Below are 16416 nucleotides of genomic sequence, written 5' to 3'. Positions count from 1 at the left end.
TTTTTTAATTAAAAACAGTCAAGATAATCAAAAGGTAATCTTTTAACTATTAAAAAAGTAGACTTTTTAATTTAATTTATTTATATTTATTTGATTTTTTGTCATAAAGCTTCTTTCTCTTGTTATTTAACTGTATAACTATGAAAAAGTAAATTGAGCTTCTGATCCTATGTTGCTCATTGCTGCTTAGCCCTGTACTTTTAATTGCAATCTTTGCTTTTACAGTGAACCATACAGAGGGCTGAGTCTCGATCCGTGTCATGAGGGATTATGCTGTGTGGGTCATTTTGCTGTTAGGGTTTGGGGCAGCTTCGTCACTGTTGTTGTTTAGAACAGAGATTCTTAGACACTTTTTCTTTCACTTCAGAAGCTGAGAAAAGTTAATCCCACTCCCTAACGTTTTAATCACTCCATAACAATAAGAAGGATTTAAATGTAAATCCTACATAAATACATGTCATCACAATGGCATTGGCAAAGTTGTTTATTTTTCACCTGTTCATGCACCACACCTGCTGTACCTCCACACCCCACCAAGGATAAGTAGAAGTGTGTGACACCACAAAAGCAATACAAAGCTATTTTGACTGATCATCTTTATCATCTGATAAAAATCTATCTTAGTGTGACTGGTGTCTTTAAGAATGCTACTTACTTCATTGTTGGAAATCACTGAACGATGTGAGAACAAAAAGGGATGTGAGTCATATGCTGGGCCGTCGCAGTGGCAATCCAGTCGTACACCTGTGGGAAAAAACTGCCTCCACTAACACATCATAAAACCAAAAAAAATGAATATCTTTCTGGAAGAATCATTTTCCAGCAGAGACTTGAGGAGCATATGCTGTGACGCTTCTTTGGTTGTACATTGTGGCTCAAACTCTTTACCTAATTTGTCACTTTTGTTTATTTCAGTTCATCACACAAGATGTCCACAGTCTGTTAGATTTAAATAACATGTTTGCTATTTATTCTACTAAAGATTCCCGAATAACCATCACCCACCATACAGGCATCCCGTGTTAATGTTTTTCTGTTATTAACTGGCAGGTTTACAGTTAGTTTTTAATTAAGTTTCTTGGCTCACCACATTTTAAGCGCGTTGCTTTTTAACAGGATTCGTCATTGGTCCATTATATGAGTTATCAAGTCAGAGTCACTTATGTTAACACCAAACTGATGAACCTGTTATGACCGTAACTGTAAGCAAGTCATTTAAAATGGAAGAGAGCCTCCGGCAAATTACGGTTTTATTGACTGCCTCGAGTCACAAAGGATCGGAAACAATCATAAATACTTTCCCATATGAGTGTATTCAAGTCAAAGCAGGTTTCTCCAGTGGTGGTTATTCTAATTATAAAGAAAGTTTCCACTGAGTAGAAGTTTAATTTTATTTTATCATAGTTATACAGTTAAATAACAAGAGAAAGAGTTTATTAAAGTTCACAGAGGAAAAACACGGTGTCAGATGAGGGTATAGGTAAACTTAACCCCCACACACACAGAGACACACACATATACACAAAAACATGTCACAGCTTCGCACAGTTGAACTTCTGCCCACAATTTAATCCCATGTCATTGTTCTCCAGGCACGCATTCATCAGCACTCAAAACTGTCATAAAGAATTGACTCATCCCGTTTAAGAGGAGCAGGAACTATGTGGAAAAGGTCTTCGAAAGGGGATCAGTTTTGTTTATTGTGAAGTGAAAATGATGAGAAGGGCTTTTAAAGGAGAGATTTATAACAAAGCAGACCTGCACTTGTAACTTTTCTGCTGAGAGTGAAGTAAAGGTACAAACTGATTTTGTGAACAGCTGCCAATCATTCAAAGAGTTTCCCTGGCACCGTCAAACACGAGCCTGATGCTACAGCACCATCTTGTGGAAACACTCATAGGGATTTTTCCATAGACTGCTCAACTGCAGGAATTCAGGTATGCATGTTTGCCAAAGCAAGTATATTCAGAAACATGCCAACAGACAATTATCATATATTTAATTTACTTCCTATACCAAGCTAGCAAGATAAGGCATCTCACATTTCTTCTGTATATGCACAATGTACAATATATCCTTATTTTTTGTAGCTCAGGAGGTAGAACAGGAAACAGGTGGTTTGATCCATGGCTGCTCCCAGTTTGCAGGCCAAATCTCCTTGGGCAAATCTCAAGTTACTCACAGATGCATCCATTTGAGTATGAATGTGTTTGAAGGTTAAATAGAAAGCACGTACATAGAAAAAAAAAAGCATAGAAAAAAGTTCTTGTGTGAATGGATGTGAATGAGTAAAGGAGGCAAGCTGTATGTAAGAACCAATCTATTTAATATTCAGTTGTCTCAAGCAAACTTCTCTTGTCTTGGTATCAACACTTTAATATCTCAGAAAAACTTTTCCATACACACCTGCTGATAACAGCATACTTTAAAAAAAAGTCCCACTGCTCACTGTGGGAAAATATGTTCAAATACACAAAACAGTACATTTATGGGTGCAGCACAGTCCGGTAGACACTTCCAGAAATAAGAGCTTTGCTTACTTGCCTACTGAAGCATGATAACCACTTTTTGTCTGGTAATGTTTAACTTGGCACAGATCAGGCAGGTTTCAGCCTAGAGCTGAGCACCAAAGTGCCGCACAATTATGTGTAATTTATCTATTAAGTTATACAGTGAATAAAATGTATTCACAGTCAATGCCCCTACTTCAAAAAAAAAAAAGAAGAAAAAAAGAATAAACACGTAAGAGAAAAGCTTCGCTGACAATGCCATGTAATGTGCATTTAGGCTGCTTATCTTGGATTTCTTTATATGTAATCAGAGCACATTAGCCTGAGAAAAAAAGAGAAACACAGAGTACATTAAATATACATATATACAGGTATGTAACCAAACACAAGGCAGCCTGGCATTATTTTAAGATCAGCTGACACCAGAGATAAATTCATATTTGCAGATTAAAGAGAACTTTTGCTCAAACATGTGCAGACCTGAAATTGTCTTCATAGTACAATGTATTGAAATAAACCTCTTTAAGGTACAATTTTGCATAAAAGGAAAAATAAGCTTTTGTGTACCAACAATGATATGTTGAATTTGGTCTATTACAATTAAAAATTAAAAATTAAAAAGTTCTTGTGTTTTGTAATAATACACTAGGCCCTGTTTTTGGGGCCATTTTTTACAAGTACATAGTACAACAGTACAATACAGTATAACACACAGCCATCTGTCCACTTCGACACATTGTGAATCAATTTTACCTGTGTTGGTGTTGGGCTGTGAGCACAGGTCCCGATTAAAGCTATCAGGACTTTTTCCTGATGTCTCAAAAAGAATCATAAAGATGCTCACAAGTAGCTCACTGGGGGTGATTTGTAAGACTCTGGCAACACTGCTTCTGTTCCTCCTTGAACAAGTGATCATCTGTCAAAAAGTAAATACTGGTATTTGTTTAAAAAAAAAAAAAAAGTATAGTAAGTAATTTTGAGCCAGAAACAATATCTCTGTCACAAGCTAGATGCTGCCCACAATCAGTTTTTGGCAAAGTACATGTCTTTTATTTATTCAGGTAAAAAGTCTCATTGATATTTAAAATGCATTTTTTTATATACAGCGATGTGTCCAAGAGGGCAGCAGAAATTGCAACAAATATAACATATAACAGCTCTACAAATATATTTCAAGTTGCCCAAAAGGATTGGATTGATTATGATGTAGAATGCAGAGTAGATAAAATAGTGAAGATTTGTGAGGATACCTATGACAAAACAGGTATTTTCTTTATTTTATCCTGGATAAATCATGCTGACTATTATTTACCAATATAAATAACAACATTATACATAAAAAGCTAATTCAATATTTGGCAGTAACTTTTTGGCAGATCATCCAGCTGCTGTGTCGATGCCCTACTATGCTCCTGTCCAGCTTCTTGTGCAGCAGTCGGTCTCCTGGTATCTCCTTCACAGTCTTAAGATTGCACTGGGGGACACAGCAAACCTTGTTGCAGTAGAATGTATGGATGTATCATCCTAGAGGAGCTGGACAACCTTTGCAGGCCATGCAAAGCCATGACAAGGACAATAATAAAAACAAAACTCGAGAAAAAAAATCAATAGGCATCGCCTGCCTGTTCAAAATCAGAATCAGAGTCCTTTATTGACATTAAATATCAGATGTTCAAAAAGATTAGAAGCAGCTCCTTCGTAGTAGCATTTAGAATAAATAACAATGAAAACAAATCCAAAAGTACCATCATATACACATGTGTGGTGATGTGTGATGTGAGAACTACTGATGTGAAATTTGTACAGTAATGGCTTGTGAAAAGAAAATGTGTTTCTGAGACTGTTAATCCTGGTTTGGACTGACCTGTAGCGCCCCCTAGAGGACAGCAACTCAAACAAGTGACCTCTGAAGCCTCTTCCACTGAGCCTGGATGCAGTGAGTGAACCACATATGTAAAGATGCTCTCAACGGCTGAGCGATAGAAGGTCACCAGCAGCTTCTCAAAGATGTTGTTCCTTCTGAGCACTCCCAGGTAGTGCAGAGCTGACCTGATCCCCCTTTTCAGCTCAGGTGAGTGGAGAAGAGAGAGGTGGTCAGACTGGTCTAGGTCTGGGAGCTGTGTGGCTCTCTTATGTTGTATGTGTGTAAATGCTTCCCCCTGTCGTCATACATCTTACATTGTGTTAGAATGTAGGCAGGAAAGACTGGAGGTTTGCCTGATTAAAATCAACCGTGATAATGGTGTGTCCCTGTCCTAAAGGGGGGTCCTTGTTGCCGCTCCAGTGCACCTGTTCTCACTTTAATTTGCTCCAAATCAGGTGAAACTGATTCACGTTGCTTTATGTTTCTTAACTGGACAGACTGGTATTTCTGTTGTTTAACTAACTTTGTGTTGTACTGTGATTACCGAGTCTTTGTCCTTTTTTTCTCCCTAAACTGTTTACATTTCATTTATAAACTCTATAAAAACTCATGTAAACTATTTGGAACGTCTGCGCTTTATTTTGTAACAGTGTGCTTTTCTTTTCGATTCCTATTAAGTGAAAATGGGCCTGACACTTTAAAGACAGGCGAAACAATTTGGCTTCAGCTCGACCCATCTCCTGAATTATGTAATAGTTGTAAAAGACCGCCTACCCTTTCTTTTGCTATGTGGCCATTTACGACTGGTGGACAGGAAACGGCAGCTGAACGAAAGTCGCCACTCGACCAGAATCAACCCAAGCCTAATTTTAAACGCTAAAAGCTTCATTCACAGTATGTAACTATGTCTTTGGAACCCTGTGAAGAAACTGTGGAACACTCCGCTTTGCTCAAACTTCTCTCTGCACTGTTTTATGCCGGAAGTTCGTTGCTTATTACCGTAGTGAACAAAACCGTGTTGACAACTTTCAGGTAGGTGTCGCTTTGTAGGGATATCACTAATTTATTCATAGTCGAAGGACGGAAGCAAAAAAATTGTTAAGTTCACAGATAAAGGAAGCTTGTAACAATAGCTTATTCTCTGTTGTCGAGTTATATTTAAGTCTTCTGCTGTTTGTGTGTTGACTTTGCAGATTTCCCTCCTACTTGTGTCTGGGAATTGGACAGGTAAGTTGTCCAGGTGTGAATACCTCCCACCCACACTCCACTAATAATAAACAAATACAAACTCATTTTATTGTCCTTTCAGATGATCACCACTGTTATTGTTCTTTATGCGGCCAAAAAGAGCAAAACGGTGCAGTTTCAAGATTTCGACAAGAATGTTCTCTTAAAAGTAAGCACCCTCACCCCATTATCATATCTCAATTAATTCTTTATTTAATGTATTTTGTGATCTATAAATCTTTTTGTTTGTTATGCCCAGATTTTCCCCCTCCCTTTGCTGTACGTTGGGAACCATGTTACAGGCCTGGCAAGCACCAAAAAACTCAGGTTTTACCAGTTCATTTGCATCACATTTATTCCTTAAATTTAGTTAAAATTTTCTCAGTACTCATTTATGCGGTCTTCCCGAAACCGTGTTATCTGTTACAGTTTACCCATGTTTACAGTTTTGCGGAAATTCACTATATTGATGACAATGATCTTGGAAGCGTATATACTAAGGTAAGTAATTATTCTAATTATGTATTACTGTTAGAGCCTTGAAGCACTTTAGGGCCTTATCTCATCTGATTTGGTCTGAAATTTCTTAAAGTACCTTACATGAAGAGGTTTCTAATGGATTTGTTAATGGAGTTAAACAATGTGAGAGCTTTCAGTGTAGAATGTGAGATAAAAAAGATTTAACAACGGAAGTGTCCAATAACATATGCCTGTTTTGTCCTCTTTATCTCCATTTTCAGAAAAACATTTCCAAAGCGTCTTGTGTACAGTGTTGTGACCATAGTATTTGGTGCTATGATTGCTGCAAGGTATAGTTTTGCTTTTTGTTTTTATTTAAATTACTTTTGTAATTGTATTTCTCCATGAACTGCAAAAACTATTGTCTCCTATAGTTCAGACCTGGCCTTTGATGTGGAGGGCTATACATTCATCCTGCTTAATGATGCATTCACTGCTGCCAGTGGAGTGTACACCAAGAAGAAACTTGGTGATAAGGTAGGATTTCCTGTTCCGTAGAAAAACAGAGACAATTTGAGCATTGCTGCCTTAGTAGCTATATCTCTGTCCAGGTGTTGTTTGAAGAAAAAAAACAAAAAACAATTATACTGCACAGCTGTGCTGCCAAGAAAAAGGGGGAACAGCCATCCAAAGCAATGCACAGTGAAGGAGAGTGTGCAGGCAGAGTGGATTGGGTGGAGACACGTGTCAAGTGTGATTTGTGACAGAGTTGGAGCTACAGGTGGGACAGCTCAGGCTGAGCAGTGTGCAAACCAAGTTAAAGAGGCAAGGCTTAAATTGTTTGGACATGGGGCGGAGGAGGGTGGATTTATCTGGACAAAGGATGCTGAAGATAGAGCTGCTAGGCAGAAGGAAAAGATGAAGACCCCAGAGAAAATTCATGGATGTAGTAAAGAAGGATATGCAGAGGGCTGATGTGACAACGGAGGATGCTAGGAGTGGAGGCAGATGATCTGCTGTGGTAACCCCAAAGTAACAGCTGAAAGAAGAAGAATATTAGAAAAGAAAGCTGAGCATCATCTTTTTAAACAACAAAACAGAAGGCTTTGGTGTTGTTCACAAATATCCTTTGATCATTGCAGCTCCACACTAGCAGCGTCTTTATATCTAAAAGCAGAATCGTGGGATTCGCACATTTTTTAACCTTTTTTTTTTTTTTTTTTAAATGCATAGTGTTGCGAACATCTAATGATGCATGTGCCTCACAGGAGTAAAATGTTAACATTCTCAATACTTTGAAATGTGCCCATTGCATAACATAGTGTTTGCTCTGTTTACATTTGTTTTCCTCCTTCTTTTTGTCAAGGGTCTTGGGAAGTATGGGGTCCTGTTTTACAATGCATTAATAATTGTCATTCCTACTGTCTTGGCAAGTGCGTTTACTGGAGATTTACACAAGGTAAACTGTGATCAGGTGCATTATCGCTATTTATTGTTGTTTTTTGGTTTTCTGTGCCAGAAACTGTATCCTGTTACCACCCTTTGTTTTGATCCACAGGCAGTCACATTTGAAGACTGGGTGAAAGGCGCATTTGTCTTTTGTTTCCTTATGTCATGCTTAATGGGGTATGTCACTATAATCCAGTCCAAACTGTTCAGTTATTGTAGAAATCAAACTTTCTTGAGTCGGTCATTCTATATAAAATTGATCAAAGATAACTAGGATGTGATGAAAATTATTCTGACACAGAAGGGGAGATGGCTAGGGGGTGAATATGGTATGATTGTAGGTAAAAAAGAGACTAAGTTGAAAGGGCATATGTTCTACCCACCCTTCCGTATATTTTGAGGGCCTATAACTTGGAAAATATTCATAGTGTGAAGGCAGAATTTTGTCAACCTTTATTAAATATACTAAAATATTTGCACAAATAAAGATATTGTTGAATCTGAGGGTGTTGAGTGGGAGGCTGGACGATGGAATGGCCCAGATGTTAGATCGCTGCTCAAAGCTGTTTTGCTTTTCTCCTAATTTTCTTTAGGTTCGTGCTGATGTATTCCATCGTCCTCTGCAGCCATTATAACTCAGCACTTACAACCACAGTAGTTGGGGCAGTAAAGGTAAGAGCACACTGATATTAGTTTTTTTTAATTGTACAAAGTCCAAATATTAAGAGTTTGAAAAACTGTTGACTGAAATCCACAGCAAAAAATTTCCTCCTTTTTTCTTGACCCATGGTGATGGAGAGGTGGAGGGATTTACTAAGATTGTTTTTTTGTTTTTGTTTTTCCTTATTTCCAACACAATGATACTAAAGTGAACAAATTTTTACCTTTTCCTCAGAATGTTGCAGTGGCCTATATTGGCATGTTTGTGGGTGGAGACTACCTGTTCTCTTGGACTAATTTCCTGGGCCTCAGCATTTGGTGAGTAATAAGACTTAAATGCTATTTTCTGTTCCTGACTACAGAGTTCAGCGTGACTCTATAAGAGGCCATATTTCTTCACAAAGTCACACAGTATGTTATGTTGAATAAGAACAGCAGATTAAAATCCTTCCCAAGCCAAATTCCAATCTAGAGCAAAATATTGATTGAAAGTGAAGATTAGGCATTATCTGATAAATGTAGTTTAGTCTGCAGATTTTGTTTCCTTGAACATTTTTTTAGTCTCTCTTGGCTAAGCAGCAATTATATAACATACACTTAAAATTCATTGCTTTTATCTTTTTGGTTTTCAGTATGTCAGGTGGACTAATGTACTCATATATGACCTTCAACAACAAGAAACCATCTGGAAGTGACACAGAAGGAGCACAAAAGCTGAAGCTTCAGATCTCCGAGGAATCAGCAGGAAAGTACTCTGTCGTCTAAAGGGATTTCACCACTTGGTGGCGCTGGTCTGCTCCATATTGGAGCATGATATTACTTCAGCACTTATGTGCGTTAATAAGCAAAAAAATAAAATCAATAAAATGCTTTCCAAGTATATTCCAGGTTCCATCTATTTCATTATGCTTTTACACAATGAACAAATGGACAAGAAAGGGGTAAATCCTGGGTCAGGTTCAGTGAATGTTTATTGAAGATCAACAATGACAGAACAGTGTGGACAGCCTGTGAGAGAAAATTTGTACTTTAAAACATGTAGTATATCTACCAAGCAAGCAGGATCGCCCTACACACTTAAATATGAAAACTGATGGAGGATGTTAGCAGTGGGGAAAACTGAAACTACAAATTAAAATTTCAAAGCTCTCTGTAAATTGTGCACTCGATATTCTAAAACTACATGTATATATTAAATGCCTTAATCTTTCTCAAACCGAAATATAAACAAAGGGTAAAATGCTTCCAGGTATATTCTAATTGGCTAGAATAAATCATTTGGTTTACTGATTATCAACAATCCACTTGGCTTCCAGTTTCACCATTACTTAAAAAAAAAACAAAAATCAAATTCGCTTGACTTCTCGAGTGACGGCTTTCTGGTGCAGGTTTCCCCAAAACAGAGGCAGGGCACTTGTGAAGGGCTTCTTACAGTGTTAAGAGATGTAGTGTTGCTTCAGGGAAAAAAAACACAAAAATCCACTACACATCAGTTTACGATAAACAAGTGCCATTTCTTCTGGGCAAGGCAACCTAATATTCAGTGCATTGCAAACTTAATCCAAGACTTGATGGGGGCTCCAAGTACTTCATAAAAACCAATGAGATGCCCAAATGTGTGTTTTACAAACGTGGGATATTTTGTGTTGCAATATTTCCCTTTTATGAGTTAATCAAACATATGGAAAAAATGACTTGTAATGAGATACATATATAAAAAAAACTGCCACCCACTACTATGGTACTGTTCCCATATCAAAACTAGTCAGCCAGCTTTTAATATAAAAGGTGACTGACACGCATTGTAAAACATCTCCCACCTAGTTGAAAACACTTTTTGGTTTCGCAAACTTGTTACGAGGAAAACCACAAAATCTAAATGTTTTCCTGTGTGTTTAAAAACTACTTGGAACCTTTGAACACTGTAGAATCTGGTAGACTGTATTTAGAAAATGAGTGTTATGCTTGTCTGTTACTGTTGAGAAAATAGTTACATGTATATATTTAGACAAGCGTCAACTGTAAAAATTTGATTTTTTTTAAAAGCTTGTACCTGATCAGACCTGCGGATTAGGGTTGCAATGATCACACATATAAAAATGGCCCGTGTCATATAATGTCAGACTTTTCCATCTTCCCTGACTTCCCTCTTGTCCACCTTTGCCCTTAAATAAAGTTGTACCTGTGAGGCAAAAAACTAGCTGAACCTTTCTCAGTCCATTTCTACTGCCACTGCTGTCATCAGTGGCAGTGAAATTGTGCTTATAGCACCAGAGATGAAACCTGGGAACATGGTGAGACGCCATCTGACAGTTGAACTCAACATTTCCTATGGCTGACCACACCCTGTATCATTCCGTCCATCTGAGCTTAATCCATATATACAGTCATACACACTCTTATACTCACAATATACTTAAAAAAAAACTTGTTACCAAAGTGCAAACAAAACCAAAACATGATAGGTATCCTTTCTTTGTCTTTAGAAGACAGAAGAAAGAAAGACATTCTTCATATTGTCAAATCTACAATTATAGCAGCCTAAAAAGGATAAAATTGAAGCTGAATAAGGTGCTTTAGCTTGTGCCTTCCTGATAATGTGTGTGGGAACAGATACCTGTGTAACACTGATCTCAAGCCAATCCAGCTCTTTTACAAAGTCTGTTTTCACAACTTTACAGGAAAAAAACTAAACTACTTGTTGATCTGCATTTTAGGAAGAATTTTAGCGGCAGCACATGTAACAGGAAGGCGGACTGGGATGGAGATACGAGGGCAGGGAATGGGAGTCCGGGATGAGGAAGTGGGATGGGTGTTCGTTCAGGCAGACAGGTTGTTAGCCAGCTCGATGAGCGCCAGAGCGCCGTGGAGTCGCTCTCGTTGCTCCTGGAGGCGGCGCTTGGCTGCTCCTCCCTGGGTGCTCTTCTCCTCCTCTACGGTCTCTTCTTCCCCGTTCTCTTCATCAGACTGGAGAAACTCCATTGGATCCTGCTGCTCCTGGTCCTGCCCTCTAGCCTTGCCCTGTGGCTTCACCTTGGTGGTTGTAGGGGCACGCTGCTCACGGGTTCGCCAGTACCTGCGAGGATAAAGAGCACATTACCATACAATGTAAACAAAACAAACAAAAAAAGCTATTTAAATGTGCAAATCTTCCTCACGGTCCAGCTTTTGTACATATGAGCCTACTTTCACTTACTTTGCCAGCCACTCTGCCACAGCCTTGTTATCCACAGACTGAGCCTTCCCCAGACCCTCCTTTGGTTCTTCCCTCTTCAGACGGGAGAAAGGATGCTTGGGGCAGTGTCGGTTAGCATGTGTGAACCGATTGCCACATCCTGCAGAGGAAGCATCAAGTCTGAATAACTGCAGAAAATGACTGGAGGTTTTTGTCATTTTTACATAGTTAAAATGTGTAGTGCACAACATTTTTGTGGTTTACTACTGTTATAAACAGTACACAACAGTACTTCAGTCTTCTTGGAATGGATTACTATTAATAAATTAATGAGTAATGATGTTTACTCAAATATGACTTTTTATAAGTCACATAGCAACAGTAATGATTTTTAGATAGTACATGAAATTACAGCAGACTGTTACACTGTCAGTTTCGTTTCCCAGGTACTTTCCAAGTATTAGTTTAAGGCTCTAGTCAGTCATAGTAAATAAACCACATTTCATCTTAATGGAAAGTACCTTGAAGACACTAAAGGTGAAAACTTTCAGTTTGCTGTTTGTGATAATACTTTTTTAAAAGGCTAACTGCATGGTCTTTTCTTTAAAAAAAAAACTACGTTTCACACCCACCTTTCTCAGAGCAAACAAAGGGTTTTTCCCCAGTGTGCAGGCGCTGGTGGGTCTTCAGCTGTCCACTCTGGACAAATGCCTTCCCACAGTTTGGGTAGTCACACAGATAAGGCCTCTCACCTGGGGTGAAACAAGATAAGATACTTTATTCATCCAACAAGTTGGGTAATTGAGTTGGGGGGTGGGTTAGTTAGTGGAAAAACTGTGGTTACTTAATACTTTAGTAATTACTAGACAGTGCTTTTAAATTCAGAACAGGGACCACAGGGTTTCATATTTTGTGCCGTGACAGGTGAAGCACATGTATTAAAGCAATTTATAATGGGTCAGCAGACTTCTCTCACCTGTGTGTGTCCTCTTATGGGCCTGGAGAGACTTCTCTCTGGGAAACACTCGGTTGCAGATGTTACAACGGATACGGCTAGATGAAGTCTCCCCCTCGCTTATCAGCTCCCGGACTGTGTCCGCCCGTGGCCGGCCTCTGCGGATACCATCCTGACAGCGAGAACACACAGAATCATTGCTCTGGCCCTATCAGACTTATCAAAGGACTTTGGATGAATGAACACCTATGGTGCAACAGCTTTGAGACAAAGCAGGGTATAATATGCCAAACCAAGGACAAACTGTTTTCACTGCTTCATAATCTAATACACTTAGAACACATGATTCACATAAAATACTCATTTACTGCATTTCATACAATGTATCAACGTGTCAGTCTGACTTCATTTAATTAGCTCACGTGTTACACTGTAGCTGAGCGGCACGTTCATTATAATTCATTCACATCCGGTTACATTTTTGGCGCGCGACTACACGTCATATTGGAGCAGCTGCTCCAGATTCAGGAACTGGGGTTTAAAATCCACGGAGTCACACCCTAATGCGCGGGCGTTTTTTAAATGACTCTATATGACGCCATATTGAGGCCGACTCTGTTTTAAGTAATCACATTTCAAGAGAATATATAACTTTACAAAAAAAAGGAGGTGTTCATTCTGATCGTGCTGTTCTGCTGTGATAACTTTGTACGGGTTATTGCGCCTGTTATACACATGCTATGTCCTTTCAGACCTTCTTCAACATATCAATGAATTAAGTTGCAAATGCTCTTTTAGACGTCTTACACTGTTGTTAGCAGTCTCTGCATTAAAAAAATATATAAGTATTAAAATACTTAAAAATACTTTCTGCTTTTAGGTTGCGCTCAGACTGTACGACATCCAGCCATGTCACTTTTTAAAGAGTATCAAGACAAACTTTTACATAAGCGGTTTACCTTGATCTGCTCAGGTGAAGGAGCTGTGTCCGCTTCCCTAGCCGTCTGAGTCCCGGTAGGGGACGCGGCTCCACTCCCTGAGCCCGGGCTCAGGGTCACATTGTGGGCGTTCTCTCCCCACTTCCACGGGTAGACCATAAAGTCGCTGAAGCCGGGGCTTGTCGGAGTTATGGCCTCTGCTTTCCTGGGTTTAATCGGGGTGGTCTTGATGACGGACACCAAAACTCTTTTAGGCGAGTCATTGCAGAAAATAACGTGAGGGTGCTTGCTCTCAGCCATCGTTTGAGTGTCAAAATCCCGGTGTTTGACGCAAAAGCCGCAAAACTATTTTTTTGTTGTTCAAAAAGATAAACGAGCAAGTGTCATAAATAGTTTGCCTTCTTAATCTGGAGTAAATACTTCCTTCATTTCCAAAGAGTACAAGAAGAAGAAAAAAAATCTCTGATCCGCTCCTTGCTATAAAGTAACTGCAAAAGTTGCAGTAATATGTGAAGACTGCGGTTTCTTTCCTTCTTGTCGCAGCAGGTCGTCTCAATTGACCTGTGTGCGCCCACAGGAGCGTTGTCCCGCGTTGCAAAATCGCGCCTGAGCAGTGCATCCTCCAATCCGCTGCAGACATCCAACCCCACGTGTCAAAAGAAGCGAATGGCAGCAGCCATATGGCTCTACCTAGCCATCCTCCAGACCAGTAGGAGACGCGAAGGGCTCTGCGCACACTAATTGGCCGAAAAGCTTTTGTCCAATGAGATTTAAACACCTGATGCGCGCGCTCGCAGATTGACATCAAGACTAGCCAATGAAAGCGATTGTGGCCCACGGGTTAGCCAATGGGAGCGAAGGGCGGTTAATTTTTTTTTTACATTGCGGATGAGCAGATGGCTCTTTTCCCGCGCTGAAGAATCTGTTTATGTTATTACATGTTTTTGTCGTTTTAAAGGGAAAGAAAACGGTGGTTCCGAGGCGCCAAAGTTACGTAATCACTGTAGGGCGGAAGTAATAGAACAAAGGCTTTATTGTGTGCGAGAAATGGAAACAGAAACTTAGGGTTATTTGAAATTTCATTATATTAATGCAATATACCTAAAGTGGTTTATCTGTTTAACCCAAAACCCTACTAAATCTCTAGATACTGTGTTCTTCAGATGATTTCATTTCTCCAGTAAAATGTAGTAAAGTGTGCTGTCAATCATCCGTTCCCGGCATTTGTTAGAAAACGACCCTGCCCTGCTTTCACTGTCATCCTGTTTGTCGCTCATGTTTCAGTTACCTAGTAAAAAACAGTTTAAATACACTCCAGGGCACTGTCTGAAAAATAGTATAGTATCCCAAAGGGAGTGCAGATTTACTGCTGGATGAACACCATCCAGGCATCGCGGACTATACACACTACAGACACTGAATTTAAATGTACTGATGCTGTTTTATGATTATTAGCTTTCTGTATTTGAGTGTCACACACCTTTAGTAAATATTGTGGGAGTTTCTTTCTTTCAAATACTCAAACAAAAACTGCTACTAGACTTGATAACATTTACACTCTTTCATACATTTCCTGCTATACATTAAAACTGAAACATTGCACATTAACAACACAGACTTGTATATTCATTCTGCTATGACTACTGAATGAGGTTTCATTATATAAAATTCCTTACTCATCCTGCAAAAGAGGGTCGGTGGTATTTTTATACATTTTCATAGCTGGGCTAAAGAGATTTGAGCATTATACATATTATACATATGTCATATGATTGTGTCAGTATGTGTTGCTTCAGTTATTATCAAATAATCCAAGAAGTGAAATGAAGTTCAGTCTGAAAAAAAGTAAATAGTATAGACATTTCATTAAGGCTGAGGGTTTTGCATAGATTTGCAAAGTTACGAACATATGGGACATGCAAATATGGAGACTTTAATGCACGTGGTTCGCAAACTGTTGGGAGGGCCCCCCCTGGTGGGGTATAGGGCCACTACAGGGTGGATAACCAAAGGAAAGCTACATAGGAAATAGATAAATAAAATATAATTTATGTGATGCTACCACACTGACCTTTTTTTCTGTATAAATGAGATTTAACTTATTTCCTTTTTTATTGCCAATGATTGCTGAAAAGTGTGAGATAGAAGTGTGAATTTATATATTTATATAGTCCAAAGATAAGCATGGTGTGATTCTAAATTGACTGTGTCTATGTGTTATCTCTGCAAAAGACTGACACCGTGACAGGTTCCAGCCTCCAGCCTCCAGCCTCCCAGCAACCCTGAAATGCATAAGTGGAGGAAAACAGATGGTTTGATTCTTTGGAGACTTGAGAAACCTTTCATAAACATTGTAACTTTATGCAAATGTTCCCCAAGTCTGTTCTGAAGTTTGCATTGTGAGCAATATTTAAAAGTCAACTTCAAAGGACCCAGAACTCCTGTCTTTTTTGTGAAGTTTTGTGATAACTGTCAGGGAACATTTAGGGAACAGTCACAGAAGTTTCTGCATGGAGTAGATCCCTATTTAACCTGGGAAAGTTTTTTTTCTGGTAGAGGTGTGGATTGGCCACTATTTGCTACTAGGTACGAAAACTAGTGCAATGACTAGTGCAAAAAAAATACTCTGTGAAGATACAACATACAATAAAATGGACAAACTATAAATAAAAAATTGAACAATAACTTATTTCCCAGTGTTGTAAAGGTTGTATATTCATCCTCTCCAATCATTAAGCAGTTTTACATTAATAATTATAATAAAGTGTTTAATATGATGCTTGAAAAGATTCTGAATAAAATTAACTGACACATATTAGTGTCTATTTTCTTGTTCCAGTTCTGAAGCAAGGGCAACATAAAATACCTTTAAAGAGGATTATTTGTATGTTTGTTATTTAAAAGGCACCTTTTATACATATTTAATACATATTTATGAATATTTTAAAGGCTGGATTAGAAATGCTTTTTTGTCAGTGTAATCAACCTCTGTTTTCATTAATCTACCAAGCTGTCAGATCAAGTCTTGCCTTACAGACCTTTTCCTTGTGACCTCTTGTTAGATCTCTTATTTATTATCCTTCACACAGTCAATTAAACATAAATATTGCAATATTTTGATTTGACAATTTAAGAAAAGTAAGTGTTCCTACTCAGTGCAGTGAGTAGCTGTCAGGACC

The 16416-nt window shown here is 38.7% G+C and overlaps 2 protein-coding genes across 2 annotated transcripts; one reads left to right on the top strand and one right to left on the bottom strand.

The window, feature by feature from the left end:
• The first annotated feature begins 5191 nt into the window (after window positions 1–5191).
• slc35d2 (solute carrier family 35 member D2) lies at window positions 5192–9005 on the top strand. The gene is made up of 12 exons (XM_063489811.1): window positions 5192–5406; window positions 5568–5601; window positions 5684–5770; window positions 5861–5928; window positions 6031–6102; window positions 6342–6410; window positions 6495–6597; window positions 7427–7519; window positions 7619–7686; window positions 8103–8181; window positions 8405–8487; window positions 8802–9005. The coding sequence occupies exons 1-12, from the start codon at window positions 5279–5281 to the stop codon at window positions 8932–8934; spliced, it is 1017 nt and encodes a 338-aa protein (XP_063345881.1). The 5' UTR covers window positions 5192–5278; the 3' UTR covers window positions 8935–9005.
• Window positions 9006–9149: 144 nt separating this feature from the next.
• Window positions 9150–13777, bottom strand: znf367 (zinc finger protein 367). Its single transcript, XM_063489920.1, has 5 exons — window positions 13259–13777; window positions 12321–12471; window positions 11977–12096; window positions 11366–11504; window positions 9150–11245 (listed from the first exon to the last, which is right to left on the bottom strand). The coding sequence occupies exons 1-5, from the start codon at window positions 13535–13537 to the stop codon at window positions 10990–10992; spliced, it is 945 nt and encodes a 314-aa protein (XP_063345990.1). The 5' UTR covers window positions 13538–13777; the 3' UTR covers window positions 9150–10989.
• Window positions 13778–16416: the final 2639 nt, after the last annotated feature.

Source organism: Pelmatolapia mariae, linkage group LG12, assembly GCF_036321145.2.
Source record: "Pelmatolapia mariae isolate MD_Pm_ZW linkage group LG12, Pm_UMD_F_2, whole genome shotgun sequence".
NCBI lineage: Eukaryota > Metazoa > Chordata > Actinopteri > Cichliformes > Cichlidae > Pelmatolapia > Pelmatolapia mariae.
This window is presented reverse-complemented; position numbering and strand designations above follow the sequence as displayed.